This window comes from Dermacentor andersoni, chromosome 3 (genome assembly GCF_023375885.2).
Source record: "Dermacentor andersoni chromosome 3, qqDerAnde1_hic_scaffold, whole genome shotgun sequence".
Lineage (NCBI taxonomy): Eukaryota > Metazoa > Arthropoda > Arachnida > Ixodida > Ixodidae > Dermacentor > Dermacentor andersoni.
The window spans coordinates 173,276,698-173,293,673 of record NC_092816.1 but is presented as its reverse complement, the minus strand read 5'-3'; the positions used below and the strand labels follow the sequence as shown (position 1 = coordinate 173,293,673).

At 46.1% G+C, this 16,976-nt stretch overlaps 1 protein-coding gene across 1 annotated transcript in view; it reads right to left on the bottom strand.

Moving 5' to 3' along the window:
• LOC126524153 (uncharacterized) overlaps nucleotides 1-14,422 on the bottom strand; it is a 67,569-nt gene extending 53,147 nt beyond the window's left edge. Inside the window, exons 1-4 of the mRNA XM_055067321.1 lie at nucleotides 14,184-14,422; nucleotides 11,101-11,278; nucleotides 3,123-3,251; nucleotides 1,800-1,931 (exon numbers count right to left, since the gene is read on the bottom strand). Coding sequence (XP_054923296.1) covers nucleotides 1,800-1,931; nucleotides 3,123-3,251; nucleotides 11,101-11,278; nucleotides 14,184-14,399 — 655 coding nt within the window. The 5' untranslated portion in view covers nucleotides 14,400-14,422. The remainder of the gene's footprint in view (nucleotides 1-1,799; nucleotides 1,932-3,122; nucleotides 3,252-11,100; nucleotides 11,279-14,183) is intronic.
• Between the last annotated feature and the right edge of the window lie 2,554 nt (nucleotides 14,423-16,976).

Sequence of the window (16,976 nt, the reverse complement as noted above, 5' to 3'; positions counted from 1 at the left end):
CATAGGGGAAGGAAACCTGCCAATAGAAGCATCTGGTTATTCGTAACTTCGTTGAAGCAAATCGCGTTCGAAATATTTGTGCAGAATTTCATGGGGTGTTGTACCCCTTGCTCTTGCATGCTCGGAACTTGGTGAGGTAGTATTGTCGAAGAGCATGGTATGAAGATGCCAGGGGGAAGTCGTGGGCCACGGGGGTGGACAAAGTGCAGCCACTGTCCTCTGATGTGGGTCCGCTCTTTTTTATAGAACTTCGTCGCAGCACAGGGACCGGCTAGAGCCACTTGTCAAAGCACCCGAGGGCTGCGGCTACATCGAATGGGCAGGGCTTGCGATCCTGTTTATAATCTCCGGTGCTAAAGAACCCAAGACCATACCCCCTCCGCATCATTCAGCCCACCGTCGTTGTTGCGATATCGTTATAGGTCGAGGGCGAGCATGCTCGTATTCAAGCCTGGTAATGTTTGCAGGATGCGTGGCGTATTTTGAAGTCGAAACACCCGCACAATGCTAAAATATCGACAGCGCCTGAAATTGCAAATGTATACTGGTCTGCATCAACTAGCCCCATGTAATCCTAACCGTTATCGAAGCCGATTTCGGTTTAACAGCGTTGAAAATGAACAGTATTCCGAAACAGCGGTGGAAGAAACTATGTAAAAATGCGGGATCAACGTGCTTGCTGAAACTGTCATTTTTTCCTTAGTTACTTCTAGCATCCGTTGTATTGGCCAGTGATCCTTGGTTTACGTAGAACAATTTGAGCTGAAAGGTTTGATTAGGGAAACAGCCTTTGCTTAACTGGGTACTGGGCGTTTAATTTGTCGACGTATAAAATGGATCTTGGTTCATTCTAGCGGTGCATTCCCCGGCTTTCTTCGGTATAGGCAATCTGGCCTTTGTAGCACCACACTGGGCTCCCGGCGTCAAAATCGCAACAGTATGAGGTGCGAACAAACAATAGAGTCAAGAGACAATGTCGTGTCGAAGTCCTCGCCATCGCTGTGATGCCATAATCGTCTCCGACTCCGTCATTCCATCGACGTCAGGTCGTCCTAGTCACTTCTTCATCGTCGTCAATCCGTCATCGTCATGCCGTCCTCATCATTCAACCTTCGTCATTCCTTCGTGGTCGTGATTACGTCATTGCTGTGCCGCCTTCATGCCGCCGCATCGTCGCCATATCGTCTTCTAACACAAGGCCGCTCGCAATATTTAGATACCGGGCCGCGGCGGTCGCATTTTGATGGGGATGAAATGCAAGAACGCTTGCGCAATTCTATTTAAGCCAAATGCTCCAAATACTGCGTCGCCATTCGCTACGGTTTCCCACACTAACCACGATGAAGCTCCGGAACCTCAATTCCCATGACTTTAAATTTACGACGCTCGCATTGCAATAAAATTGACATATCAGCAGATTTACGCCACGAATCTCTTGCTCGATTGAGGCTACCATCCCCCGGCGATTTCTACCAAAGCTTTTACCGCTTTCTTTGTGTTTATCTAAAGGGATGTCCCCGTGAACACGCCGGAGACTGCATTTCATAATTTCCGTTTCTTTTTTTTCCCTAGTTACTATTGTCCATTTGTTATAGGCCGGTACAAAAGCCGCTGTCCCGCTATCGCTTGCTACATCCATGAGCCTCTGCGGGACCAGATGGTAAGGGACACCCATTCTGAGAAAAAGAGTTCTTACAGAATGCGGTCCCCGCTCGTTGCACTGCGAGCGACTGCCAGAATTAAGGAGTACGCGGAGCAACTCCAATGGAGCGAGGCTAAGCCGATTGAGAAACACTCACGCTCGTCGTGGAGCTTGCGCTTGATCCAATCGGGCGACGACTCCCCCGGCGCGACGATCCGCTGCGATGCCACGTCGTCCGTCGGCTTCTCCGGTGGAAGCAGGAGCTTGATGCGCGACGTGCGACGGGGCTCTGCAATGTCCGGAACAGGGCCGGTGGAACGTTTCTTCTTTTTTTTTTTTTGCAGCGAGGAATCGACACGCACTAATAGCAGGCAACGCAATAGACCAGTGAGCACGGCAAGGATGGGTGCCACTCAAGAGTTTAAAAAGGCACATCTTGAAAATGACGGAACATACGGTGCGAACGCAAGAACGAAGTCGCACGCTCTACCGTACTCTATTGAGCGAGCACCCATTCCTCTTTTGACCGGGTCATTTTAAGCGTGTAAGCATTTACCTGGCTCCTTTCCGCGCATTTTGCCGATTTTCTTGCGCAACACTTATAAGGTGCTGCAACATTTTGCGCGTTGAAACACCGTTGCAACACTTTTCTCACACTCTTTGTTTGCCCAGTTTTGTCGGAACGAAAAAGGGCGAGTTTTGTCGGAGAATGTTTCAACAACGTCACTTTCAAGGTCGATATTTCTAGGTCAATTTCAAGCTTTCAAAATCGCAGAAATTGCTGTAGTGTCCTTCGGTACACAACTGCAACGTAAGTAAATAGCGTTCTCCTTACTGCGCATTCTCCGCACGTTATCGTGTTCTAGTGCATGGATTACGCGCGTAATGTCAACATGGTTTATTTGGCTAGTTTAACACACGTAGTGTTTACGCATTCTAAGAAATACCGCTGACCAACACTGAGGCACCCGTGGCTATCGCTTCAGTAGGAATTGTAACGGCTACATTGCCGCTGTCGTTATTTGCAAACAAATGCTGACCAATGTTTTCGCTTCCTTCTACAAGTGGCTAGACTGTGTAATTTCCGAGATTGGTCAGCAATCCTGGTGTCCGTAAACCTGAATTCATATAGGCCTATTCAACGCTGAAAGGGTTGAGTGCGCCTTGCGAGTCAACAAGATTACGGCTACGGTATATTTGGCAGATGTGTTTAAATTTACGCCGCAATGATAACTATATGGCGCTACTTAAACGCAATGTCAACTGGTTCTGCGGATACGGGCACCGAAATACATTTCAGACAGTGAGGACTAAAAAGTGTGGTCACCCTGAAATTTCGCTGATGCCTGGATAAATATATAGACACAGCAAAAACTGAATGCCGTTTTTGGAAAGTCCTAAAGTCCGAGTGTGGCCACCTCCGCGGCGATGGACTTCCGTTTTACACTAGCAGATACGGATGTGACACGCGGAGACTCACCAGGGGGTGGCGGCGTTCGGTTGGGCGGCACCCACTTGGTTCTCGAGTCCGACTTGGCTTGCGCCGCCGGCTGCTTCACATCCGGCTTCAAGTCGAATCCGCGCAGCAGGCCGCTCGATTCCTCAGTTTCTGTGCACGACGAATGCAAGCGTGTCTCTGTGGCAATGGAAGGTGATGGCGTTCATAGAAAGTGGGAGAACGTAGGAGAAAGTAACTTCTGTCTCAAGCTGTCGATTTTACTGCGGTGACTGGGCATAAGATCCCACTACAAGAACTTCTGTCAGGGCGACAGAAATTTCTGAGGCGGTGACAGTGACACAGCTAAAAATATTTTACAATTTTCCCTTCCATTACAACTACAACAACGAAAACCTGCTGCATTCACTTGCCTGGAAACCGTAGAGGGAGTACCAAGCACATTAGTCATATGGCACCTCGACGCCCTGGCTATTTGCTTAATTTATGAATTGTCATTACTTGGGACAATAACTTATATTGCGGCGTCGACCTTGTTCTTGGCTTTTCGAGTAAGTTTGATTTCAAGAGTCAGTGATAAAACAATACCGCGATCTGGAAAACACATGACCCCTCCGTAGAAGTTATTGGACGAGGGTTCTGCAATCTACGCGATAAGGATGACAAGTAAGATTATACCGGGTGACAGGCACCGTTCACAATATTACTTTTCATTATTCTGCTATGAAGTTGAGCTCTTGTTGCTCCACGGATGGAGGACGGAAATATTCGGCACCGTCTTTCGGAATGCTTGAATGCCACGACGTGTGAGACAGTCACCGTGAATATGTTTGTTTACACGTAACAGGGGTCTATGGCAGGTCAGGTTATTTTTGGGCAATAATTTTGGGCTGAAAAGTGGCTACTGAAACATGCGAAAGACTTATCACAAAAAGATGAGCTCCACACCGGGGCAGACTCAACTCCCAGATAGAGGGACGTACAGGGCGAAGACATTTCGCAACAGCAGCCGTTGCTGGCGGCGAGCGCAATCGGCACGTGCTCTTCGACGAGCGGCCTCCCTGTGCTGCAGTAGCAAACAAGTTCAGAGCAGTGCCGACGCATGGCGAAGGTGTGTTAGCGGTACCATAGCACAAGAAACGCGTTCTCGCCATGTGTGGGCACTGTTTGAACTTATTTGGTCTTTGTGACAAAGTGTGTCGCCACATTTTGCTCAACCACAATATCCGTAGCTATACGCAGCGTCTACGGCACCCAACCTCGACGGGAATAATGATCTTGTAAAAGTCTACTCGCTCAGCTCCGATGTTGCAAACATTTTGCCGCTGTTTCTTGCTTACATTACTAAATGAAAATCAGTATAATGTTGTCATCGGCGGGGACTGCAGTATAGATATGAATTGCGATAATGTAAAAAAATTTGAGTTCGAAAATTTGCTTTCATGTGCAAACTGTGTATAACTGTGCAAACGCAGTAAATATTCCTACAAGGGTTACCATGTGCTCGCAGACCATTATTGATTTGCTTATAACCAATTGTTATAAGTCCTTGGTTACAACAGGAGTGCTTTCGTACCCAATCAGCGACCATAGGCCAATATGCTGCTGTATTAAGACCGACAGTCCAAGAGTGGACGCTGATGTTGCTTCTGGTTTCCACCGTGTCTCGCAAACGGCTCTGGATGCTTTCTATTTGGATATAAGTAACGTGTATCTTGACAATATTTTTCACTCTACTGATGCCAATGTGGCTTATGATACTTTTTTGAGTTGTTTTTCGGCAGTATACAAAAACACTTCATCTACAAACGACTACAAAGGGTGAAAGGCTGTCGAAAGCCATGGATGACACGTGAGCTTTTGCACAAGATTGACAAAAAAGATCGTTTATTTAAGAAGTTTATGCGTACGCGTAAAGAAGTAGACCTAAGTGCATTTAAGCGGTCTAGAAATGCCTTAGATAAAGAACTTAAAAAATCAAAGGAAATGTATTACTTTCATCTATTTTCTTCCTGTCCTAAACGAACATATGTATTATGGAACAAGTTGAATTCACTTATAGGACGTAGCGACAGGAAGGAACCGGCGACAGAAGTCTTGCACGGTGGGGGAACAGTCAGTGGTGACCGTATGGTCAACGTGTTTAACAACTGTATCGTGCAGCGAGATTTTGACACTGGGCCACGTGCATCCTGCACAGCTCTAGATCCTCAAAATGCAAATACATTCTTTTTGGAAGCAACAGTAGAACATGAAGTTAGCGCTGTTTTCTTGGCGTTAAAAAACAGCCGAAGTTGCGATGCTGATGGGCTGCAAGTAAGGCCAGTAAAATACGTAACAAATAAAATTGCTCCTGTGCTGACATATATATATATATATATATATATATATATATATATATATATATATATATATAACATGTATTTCAACCGGTGTTTTTCCATCCAAAATGCAAGTGGCTCGTGTAGTGGGTTTATATAAGAAAGGAGACAAGAAAAACGTCTCGAATTATAGACCAGTGTCGATACTGCCTGTATTTTCTAAAGGTTTCGAGAAAATAATCTATAATCGACTATATCCTTTCTTTAACAAGCACGTGATAACGAAATGCCAGTACGGATTTATAAAAAATCGATCAACAGAACTAGCTCTTCTCGACCAGAAAAAATATATATTGGAGAAATTTGAACAAAAGCAATTTGTTCTTGGTGCTTTGTTGATTTTACGCAAGCCTTTGATTACATAAATCATAAAATTTTATTTGACAAATTAAGTCACTATGGCATTCGTGGGCTTCCCCTGATGCTTCTGAAAAGTTATCTTTCGGAAAGACGTCAGTTTGTGTCAATGAATGAAATGGTATCTGACAGAAAGCAAATAATCTCAGGAGTACCGCAGGGTAGCATTCTCGGGCCTTTGATCTTTAATTTATATATAAATGACATAGTCCATATACCTTCAGAAGGTAAATTTATAACTTATGCTGACGACACTAGCATATTTGTTTCGTCTTCATCAGATGCCGAACTTTTTCATAAAGGTAAGGCCATTTTAGAGGAACTAAGCACGTGGGCAGATAATAACCAATTAAACATAAATACAAATAAAATAAAGGCTGGGATGCTTCATTCTATAGGCATGAAGGTTTCAGTAGTACGTAACCTAGTTTATCGCTGCTCAGAGATAGAGCTAGTTAGGTCTATTAAAGTACTTGGTGTGCATTTTTCAGAATCACTGCAGTGGGATGAGCATATCAATGCGATATTACAAAAGTTAGGTGCAATAACGGGAATTCTGAACAGAAACCGCTACTTAATTCCGAAGTCAATAAAATTGTTAATCTATAACGCCCTCTTCGCTTCCTATCTAAACTATTGTCATTTGGTCTGGGGGACTACAACACAATCGAATTTCTCGCGGCTGTTAGTAATGCAAAAAAGAATTTTGAGAATAATTGAGAATGTGCCACTCCGGCATTCTACTGTGGAGCTCTTTAAAAAATTTAAAATAATTAGAGTACAAGACACATATGAGCATAAATTGTTGCGCGAATATCGCCTTAACTATGACTGTCATAATTCTACCTTCATGGGTTTGGTGAATCTCCATTTGAAGGAAGCATCATATGCCACTAGAACAACAGAAATATGGAATGTTCCATATTGTCACACTGGCTATGGTCGGCAAATGCTCCAAAACAAACTTCCACGTCTACTAAATGATTTTAATAAAAAACAAATCGATATTCGCTAAGCAACATTATCTGACTTGTACACATTCTTTCTAGCCTAACATTGACCACTAGAGCTGTTTACGATTGCTATTTATTTATATTCTTTCAATGTCACTATTACTAAGCGTACATTGTTATGAAACGTGCTGTCATTCGATGCTGAGGTGAAGTAAAGTATGTTAACGCATTATGCCCTACGTAGGACATTAACTTATGTGTTTAATTTTATGGTTTTGTCAAGGTTTATGACAGTGTTGTGCTTAATATGATGGGTTTGTAAAAGTGTACGACCATGTGAACAGGACGTGTGTGCCTCTGCCGTTGTCTTTGCGAGCGTGGGGGCGAAGGACTCCCTCAAGCCATCCTTGAATGGCTTTTCCCTTCGCCTCCCATCACATGTATATGTGATAAACCAATAAAGAATCAATGAATCAATCAATGTTCATCGTTAAGCCGCTGCTTTGGCGACCACTTAAGGGTGCATTTATTTCAGTGCGCAACATCGTGAACGGGACGGTTAAACAAAGCATTCAGTGATGTCCTATTCGACAACCACTTTGTGAACGCTGCCACACCGGCTTCAATTTGCCAGCCGTTAAACGAAACCTTAGCTTAACCACAGCGAAGTATGTCAGCGAAACGCGGCTATAGATCACTCTACAACTTCCTGAAGCCGTTCCACTGTCATTCTCAAGAGGGTGTTTCCAGACTACTTGAACATCGTGGTTAATGCAAGGTCCACCCAAATAGGTCGCGAAGCTTGGAATGAAAAGCGTGCCGAAACTTATTGCCAGAAATATTACTTAGTCACGCAGGATTGAAGCGTGACTAGGTGAGGGGGGGACATACACTGAAACTAGGAAACCTACGTAAAAAAAAAAAGTTCGGAAAGTTTTAATTATAATACTGCCATACGAGTAAATATTTCGTTTCAAATAGTTTTGCAGTACTAAAACAACAAACGTAAATTTTTTCTATTTTGTAATTTATTAGTTCGTTTTTGGTGACCCCAACCAACCATGCAGTGATTCTGGCGGAGGGACTAACTGGCCTGTGCAAGCCAGCTATTATGTCTTGTGCAATGGCGTTGCTCACTTGAACGCGACAATTTCGTCCGAATTTTTTTATTTCATTGCATGTTCGTTAAAAGTGTGGTGCGCGCTTCACTTAAAATTTTGCGTGACCTAGGGGCACAGCATTTATTGGCGAAAGGTGTGAGCGCAGGTTTTTTGTTATCGTGCAAGTTCCCGCTGTGGCATCCGACCCGCTTGGTTTCACCGTGACGATAAATGCGGAGCGGTCCGCGGAGAACCGTCGCGCTGTGCTTGTTCACTCTCCGTAACACAGACTCTGAGTGCCCTCAGACAACCAAATTAATATGTCTACTGCTTTCTAAATGATAATGTGGTGCAATGTTGTCTCAGATGATAACAGTTGGATATCAATTCGTGGTGTCGCATGCAATTGCGAATGATTCTTCGAGAAGGTTTCGCATATGTTGCTGTACATTACGACTGCGTGCTAGCCATAATGTTTTTCATTCATACAAACATATGCTTGTTTAGTAGAGTATATTGGTTGTACTATTCTAGACGAATAAAAGGGAAGTTGCTTTAGAAATTTGTGTGGCATTGTCATTTATTCCTATCGTATTCGCTTACCTTCCTAAGGAACCTACTGGAGCAATTACCGTCAATAACAGCCTAATTATGTTCACGTTAAGACATATATCACTGCTATAGTTTAATTACACGCTGGCGCTTCAGCTGACACGAGTCGCAAGCTCGCCTCAGCCTCAAAAGAAAACTGATGGCGTAGCAGTCGAAATGCCGAACGCCACGAAAATTCAAACATTCGCACCAAGCAATTTAAGATCTCGACGTCACTTCCATTTCCGGGTGTGAAGCCGTACTTTTTTTCTTGATATTTTTTTTTACCGAAGTTGTCCCCACGACCCAGAGATGGCAACGATCACCACACACCGCCATTTTGTTGACGCATAGGCTCCCATTAAACAAAGTTCGCTACCAGTTTACCTTGGTTAATGGCTGCCATCTGGAGTACAGTGACAAACGACCCATTGCCCGCGATAACAAGAGGCGCGCCGGCGCAAAATATTCTACGAGCTCATCCGCTTTCGACATTCCCCACACCCCACACGTAGAAAGGAGGCGTTAAACCTAGACTAGAAGGGCCTAAGCCTAAACTAAAACGGGGATAGCAAGCAGTATGAGACGCCCTTCTAAACGCCCAATCAGTGAGGATGGAAGGTGACTAAGGGAGACCTAAAACGAGAGCATGCGCCACTCGTGCATAAATTACGCATGCACGCGCAGACGTCTCCCCCCTCCCTTCCGCTGCCTATGAGGGCATTAACGCGTGGTTTATGCCTCGTCGGGCACCGTGCAAATAAATTAAGCGGATCCTCGCTGAGCTAAAACTGTCGAAGATATGCGTAGCGTTATATGGCGGTCGGCGGTGGTGGGGAATGTATATGTCAGGCAATGTAGGTATGTGCATCTCTCTGTGCTCGTACTCATCACGCATATATAAATAAATAACGCATACTACATGAGCATCACTCCCACACACATTATTACCACGCATAACACATTCCGCACCACGCCGACCACCTTATTATGCTACGCATATCTTGGGCAGTTCCCGTTCAGGTAGGTTCCGCTTAATTTGTTAGTTTGGGGACCAAAGTGTGCACACAGGCCACTTTGATTGCGTGGCTCTTGCATGCATTCCTTCTGCAGTGCCGTCCTACACGCACTGGCATCGAGATTTCTGCGCTCTCCCCACTCGCTCGACCCGATGTCTCAGTGGCTACGACACTTCGCTGTTGAGGTACGGGCTCGATTCGCGGTGGCGAATGCCGTATTCCGACGTGGGCAGAATGCAAAACCAATATTGTACAGTAAACTCTCAGTTGTACGAACGTCGGTTTAACGAACATTTCTGAATAACGAACTTTTGGAAAATCACCGGCGGTTTTCCTATGCGTTCAATGCAAAAATATTTCCGTTGAACGAATTTCTGAATAGCGAATATTTCAGTTGTGCGAACTTGACCGATGTGTCAGGGTTCATTTTCGATATCAGTTGAACAAAGTTTTGCGCTCTGCAGTGCTGGCGTAGCCGATGCCCGCAGCCCCCAAATCGCCCCTCCAGCGGCGGCTATGTGTAGTGTGACATTGACCTGTGCTGAACTATCAGGCCTGGAAATCGTTTCCAGTGTTCGTCCCGAAGAAGAGTGCGACGAGGAAGATGCAATGGCAGAGGCAGATTGAAATCCTGTTATTTTAGCCGAGGCTGTAGGATGCCTTTGGAAGTTGCGAGACGTGTCCCAGCAACAAGCTGTGGCAGAGGAAGTGCACAAAAACATAGACTCTCTCGACAGCTTTGTTAGTTCTTGCGCTTTAAGAACACCTGTGCAAATGAAAATGAGATTTCTTCTTTTCAAAATGAGAAAAGCAGCAATGTAACTGTTACGAACTTCGTATATGTTGATGTACATAACTCCATAAATTGCATTTCACACTTCTGACTCAATGTGTGCTATGCCCTATGCCAGGGGTCGGCAACCTGCGGCCCGCGGAGCACTATTATGCGGCCCCGACACGTCAGAACTCCCCCCCCCCCCCCCCTCCCTTTGTTGCTTCCTATCTGGAGGTCAACGTGGCAGTTCATTTGCGAGTTGGGTAAGAATGTTCAGCACCAAAAGTTGCATTGAGAGAGTTTCTTTTTGGCATGTAACCTATGTTTGTAAATTGCAACATTTTGACATGCGTAATGAAAATAAACATGATTTCTATTTCAGTTCTGTGCATTATTGCTGATTCGCCGAATTTTCTTTCTTTGCCTGCAAAGCCCCCCGCCTGCTGTCTGGCCTCCGCCGTGTCGGCTTCATGCAACTCGGCCCTCCACCTTAAAAGGTCGATGACGCCTGCCCTATGCTCTTCGATATTCTACTGAATATTCAGTGTAGTGAACTTTCAGTTAAGTGAACCATTTTCTTGTGGCCCGTGAAGTTCACTAAGTGAGAGTTCATTGTGCCTATATTCAGGTACGGGGTAAAGAAACCGAAGTGTTCGCAATTAATGAAGAACGCATCGTATTAGGCCTGCTTAATCGTTCGAGCAATAGGCAGGCTTAATTCAACCGCATATGACGTACAAGATGCGCTAAAACAAACTGTGTAGCCTAACCTTGGTCCTACGGATGAAATGAAGGAGGCGCGAAAAAGTGCGCTGATTGTACGCACCCTGCTGATCGCTGTCGGGCGACCTTGTTCTGTGCCGCCGCGTTGGAAGCGGGCACTGCTCGCGGAAGATGAACCGAGCCAGGGCGCGGCGCTCCGTGGGCTCGAGCTGGCGCGTGACCTTGCGGAGGAGGCAGCGGCGCTGAATTTCCTCGAGGGGCCCGAACCGTAGCAACCGTGTCTGCGACAATGGACACGCGGATGCTGTTCCGAGCTTGCGCGAGTCTGATGTGCCGAGGGTGCGAGGAATTCTATAAAGTTTCTCTCTCTCTCTCTATATATATATATATCGCGCGCGTCTCGGACATAAAACTACTGCCCGTATCGAGCGCCAAAGTAGGAAGACAGAGATATGATATTTTACTTGACAGTAAGGCTGACCTCGAAAATACCAGTCCTGGAGTCACGGCATTTCTGCGACGCCATGACACAGAAAAAGAAATTACTGACGTCGTGTAGCCGCAACGCTAGGTAGACGACGTCGTTCACAAAAAATAATAATAAAAAAGTCGCAGTGCTGACCAAAAGGCGAAGCATGGATAGCGATAGCGAATAAGTGGACAGTTATACAAAGTAAGGATGTTAACTTTATATGCCGCCTATACTTGCAAACATTCGCTTACTAACTAAAATAACAAGCATGGTGTGATGCGCGCAAAAGCGAACATCAACACATCTCACTCGATGACCGCTTTAAAAAACGCTGGAATGCAGAAGCGCGGCAGCAGCAGCGAGCGAATTGACCTTCGTGCTGCATCTCGCTTCAACGCGAACTGAACGTCGAGAACACAGCGCACACGAAGCTATCAGCTCTCCTCGAACTATGTACCCACCAATAAAACTTGGTGCTGGGCTAGTTGGTGATGCATTCTTTAAAACTGATGGTAGCGCTAAAAGTGGTTATAAACTACTGACAACTGGTTTTAAACCAGTTGTCAGTAGCGTTCCCTCGTCGTCGTGCCGTCTTTTCACCGTGTGGTCGTCCCTTTTAACCAGTCGTGAGTAGTGTTCCCCCCTCGTCATCGTGTCGTCTCTTCACCGTGTGTTCGTCCCTTTTAGCGCTACCATCAGTTTTGAAGTATGTACCCATCGCACACCGCTTTTAAGATAGGGCCTGCGCGGTCACACCATATGTAGCAACCGCCGGAGTAGAATGCTCCCCCCCCCCTTCCTCTCCTCGCTACCTTGCGCGCGACAAAAGACGGCGCGCTTCCTTCCCGCTTTCCTCCCCTACGCGCGTTAGGTTGGGCCACCATCATCGGCTTACCCTCGCAAGCTTTCACTCGGACATACAGCGTACGGCGCTCGGCGATGATGTTACCGCCCTTGCACTCTATACCGAACAGCATGGCGACTGCCACTACGACGGCATATATGCGCCTGGAGTGTCCATATAATCGCTATCGGAATGAAATGATAAACAAAAGTGCAGCGCGCACTTCTGGCTGCGCTGGCGCGTGGCAGTTGCCGCAAATGCAGGGAAGGAGCAAGGTAGTGCATAATGGCGTCAAGACTCATCCACCTGCTGGGTATATCAAAACCGAAGCTTATTCGTAGGAACAAGAGGCGTACTTCCACGTAAATAGCGCGACCACTAAGATAGCGTCAATGAGGAATTCTAGTCTCTCTAAAAAAGGAAAACATCTATACGCGTATTACGAATATAATGAGAAGTGATGCCTCAATCAAACTGGAAGCGACACATGAAAGCTGATGACTGGGTCACGGAGCTTTATTTATCGTTACTGCGAACTGCCGTCGCCAAATGAATTGAAAGGACGAGTGCTGACGCATTTGTCACTGCCGGCAAGAATGACGCAGTCCTTTGCGACAAATACTAAGCTTCCTGGAACACGTCACTCCACAAGTGCCTGTGACACAATACGGCAAATCCTTTTACCGATCCCGTGGTGATGCACCGCGTGACTTCGAAGACGGCTCGCTTGACGCTCCTGCGCTTCGTCGCCTATAGTCAGGCTGATTGGCTGCGATTAATACGCCGTAAAACCATTGATGCGGCATGAAGAGTGTTCTAAATCAAGAGAAGAAAGACGGCGCGAAAAGCACAGTGGCAGCTCCCAGCCCGCCGCTCCTGCAACAAGCGAATGGCAGCGGGCACCGACAGCACTACAAAACTGTGAAAAAAAAAAGAAGGAAAGAAAGCAAGGACGTCTTATATTTGTGTCACGAACCCAAATTTAACGGGAGACTCGTTTAAAGGATCGAAAATACTAAAAATTAACAAATAAATAAACTCTCACTCTATCTGTTCAAATACTGTAATAGAGAAACTTCCCATTCAGGGCGCTATGACGCTTGTTAATGTATTTATTGCAGATTTTAGAGAGGGTATGGACGTTAACATAGAGGAGAAAAATATTACAAGCTAAAAATTTCGTGTTAGAAGTGAAATAAAATTTCGCTTAGGCTAAATGGAATATAAATGACTAGTATATACCAATGAAAGCAATCTTGGCGAAGCTGCGGGGCTGGTGATTGTATAATTTTCCTATTAGCAGCCTCTAAGCAGACGATGCTCGCATCTGGTGGTTCTTGGTTACTAAATAAGTCCCGGCGCGTAGCCTCCGAAATTTGCCTAATCTCGGTAGTTTTGCCGAGGAGCCGCGTGTTCTAAGGTCATGCGTGGCGAGTGGCAAAGGCGCCGTTTACTTTTGAGGCATAAGCCTTTAGTGGCTCATGAGTGTCCAGGCACAGTCCGTGGTGGACGCAGGAAAGCGGTGATAACCATCGAGGGGGGGCAAGTAGAGGAGGCGCTATACCAGTAGCGCTGTGCGAATGGGCGCGTGGGAGAGCGCGGACATGCGCGTGGGGGTGCGCGCACATCGGCGACAAACCTTGCAGCCATATGGCTGTGATTGCATCCCATGATCGCGGCCACGGCGGCTTCCGTTCGCAGAGCAGTCCAGACAACAGCAACAGAGGCAGTCATAGATAGGCTTTCGCCTATCGCAGTTTAGCTCAGCAATGTGCCCAGATTTCTTTTTTATATCTATATAACGTTTTGCCAAGCTGGGCTTATGAGGGGGTCCAAAATTTCGTCGCCGCTGGCTCCCTAACGGCCTCACCAGTTGCGAGCAGACGGCGGCCAGGAAGAAGGTCCCCAGGGCTGTGCTGGCGGCGCTCAGCGGCAGCGCCAGCAGGCCGGCCGCCCCGGCCAGCGCCAGCGCCATCTTGCACACGCGCACTCCGGCCAGGGAGAGAAGTCGAAGCGCCACGCGCGCCACCAGGCTGCTCGACTCGGTGACGCTGCCGCACAGCAGCGCCGCCGCCACGAGCCGCATCGCCGACAGCCAGGCGTCCCGAGACGCCTCCTGCAACGGGGCGTCAGGGGTAGCACACTCTCAAGTTCAACAAATGGCCACAGAGGGCGAAAAAATCGACCGCAGCAGCTGCTATGAAAACGGCATTGTAGAATCACTTCGGGATGCTTACGTTAGTTCGAACATTTTCTGCTAGAGGCGCCGTAAAGAGCGCAATTTTAACGCGACAGCGTTAAGGAGCTCGTGTCGTAGAAAGGCCGGTGTCGTCGGCGTCAGCGGCGTTGGCCGTGAGCGATAAATCCCAGAAGGCACTTTATAAATTAAAAACATCTTGCGAGCTGGGCTGGTGGGAATCGAACCAGGGTCTCCGGAGTGTGAGACGGGGACGCTACCACTCAGCCACGAGTTTTTTTTTTCTTTATTGACCCCTCAGCCACGAGTTTGTTCGTTCAAAACGGGACAAAATCGCCTCTAGTGAATGCGGTGTTGCCTTAGAAACGTGCCGTAGAAAGTTATACTGCGGTGTATATAGGTAATTATGAACATGTAACTTACAGAAGTCGCAGTTTCACGAGTAGCGAAGAACGTTTTCGCTACATTTCTTCTGCGCTTTGCGCACACGCAGAGCCATCTTGCGGCAAACACAGAAGACCCCCTCCTCGCAATGTACGGCGCTGCCCCGACACGTGGCGTCCTATGATCCTATGGCCTATGATCGCGTCCGCCTTCATGGCGCGTCGGGGCCCGGCTATCTGTGCCGATCGCGACGTTTGGCTGGCGTAGTGCGTTTGAGTAGGCGGTGCGAACGGGGTGCGATAACGCTATCGCGTTCCACTCTTGAAGGCGAAGCTTAGGCGTCCTCCAATTTTTTATTTTACAAGCTTTCTCTTACAATTACCGAAGCATTTTTCTTGCATAAAAAAGAGGGCAGAATTATCATTGCTAATTAAATATTGCACTATTTATTAGCAAGTTTATTGTTTCTTTGTCACTATAAACGCAAATAGCGTTCAGCATCATCGATCTTTCACGTGACCTCTGGCCTGGATTTAAAATTTTTACCGGTATTTTCGAGTGCACGGTGGCACGGATTCATTCGAGCGTACACTTAGGCTGGTTGCTTCTTTGTTGCTAAAACTAGTTCATTGCGCTTCGATGTCTCGCGTTATTTAACTTGCGGTGAAGTGACGTGTTTGCAAGCGGACATGTAAGCCCGAAAGCTAGGTTTCGGTCGTGAGCCATTCGGAACACGGCTGCATCGAAACGGGAGCTGGATTCTGCTGCGGCTGACAACGGCAATAACGGTGAGTCGTTTGACACCGTTGCTTGAATCGTTATATAATATTCATCTGATTAACTTACAGGCGGTGACACGTTAACGAACTCGATCCTGCATTACATATGGACAGTCAGGATCCTCCGTTGCTGTTTCCTTAATAAACATTTACTTGCGAAGCTGTCGTTATACACACACAATCAGGTAAGAGAGAGCGATATCGGAACGCGCGTCGCATTTTTCATCTCATTGTAGCCGTGGCCATAGGTGACTGAGTAGCCTTATCAATATACATATAAAACTGTTTTTCGAATCCACCGGCAACTTCTTTCATCCACGAAACCGAATAATGCTTTTGTAAAATGAAGTGAAAGTACAGAATTTAATGTATTAAACAGTTGGCAAGCATGATAATTCACCCATATTTCGTGCTTGTTGGTTCCAAATCTTCTTGCTGTTCAGTTTGGTTTACCGCAGGGCATTTATTCTTGCAGTAGTAAAGTGGTGCATCACGTTCGTGCAGAAAAAATAATGCATCAGTTCCAATAGCTTCATGACTTTCATGCATTTACTTGTGGAACCAGCAGTGTGATCTCTTCTAGTGTATAAATGAGCGCAGAAATGTTCTCATTTGTGATTTTAATATTACTTCAGCTGTTCACATGCATTGTAGTTAGGCAGACATCAATTTTATGGACAATAGCATTATTTATTTCACATGCTGCTTAAGCACCCTAGAACAGACAGTGTTCATTTGCATGTGTTCTGTAGTCGCAAACCATTACAATATATATGTCACACCTTATTGCATTTCATATTGCAAAATTGTGCTTCTTCAATTTCTGATGCAGTCAAAATTTCTATTCCAGACATACAGTAATGAGGACGGCACCAGTATAGAGCAACACACTCCACACACTAAACAGAAGCTGCTGCCTGCTACAACAAGGCCATTGTGTGGACTTTGGCTGCTGCTACAAGGTAAACAACACCTGGTTCACAAATAAATAATGCTTGACATATGCTGTATTGGATTGCTAGTATTGAGATACATGTCATTTGTTTGCAGCAGATATGAATGTATTTTTCTTTCAAATTTATGGTTCAGTATAATTGGTTCGAACATAAAAGAAAACACAGCATGAGTTTGGCTAATCTGTGCTGTATCTCATGTGTCATTGTTCTGCCCCAACAGAGTCTATGCCAAGCACACCTTTATCCCAGGAGCTACCATCTACACCAACAGGAAGGGGCTGGAGCCGAATTTACAAGGCTTTTACACAATGAACAAAGAAGTGCAAACAGAAGAATTTGGATATCAA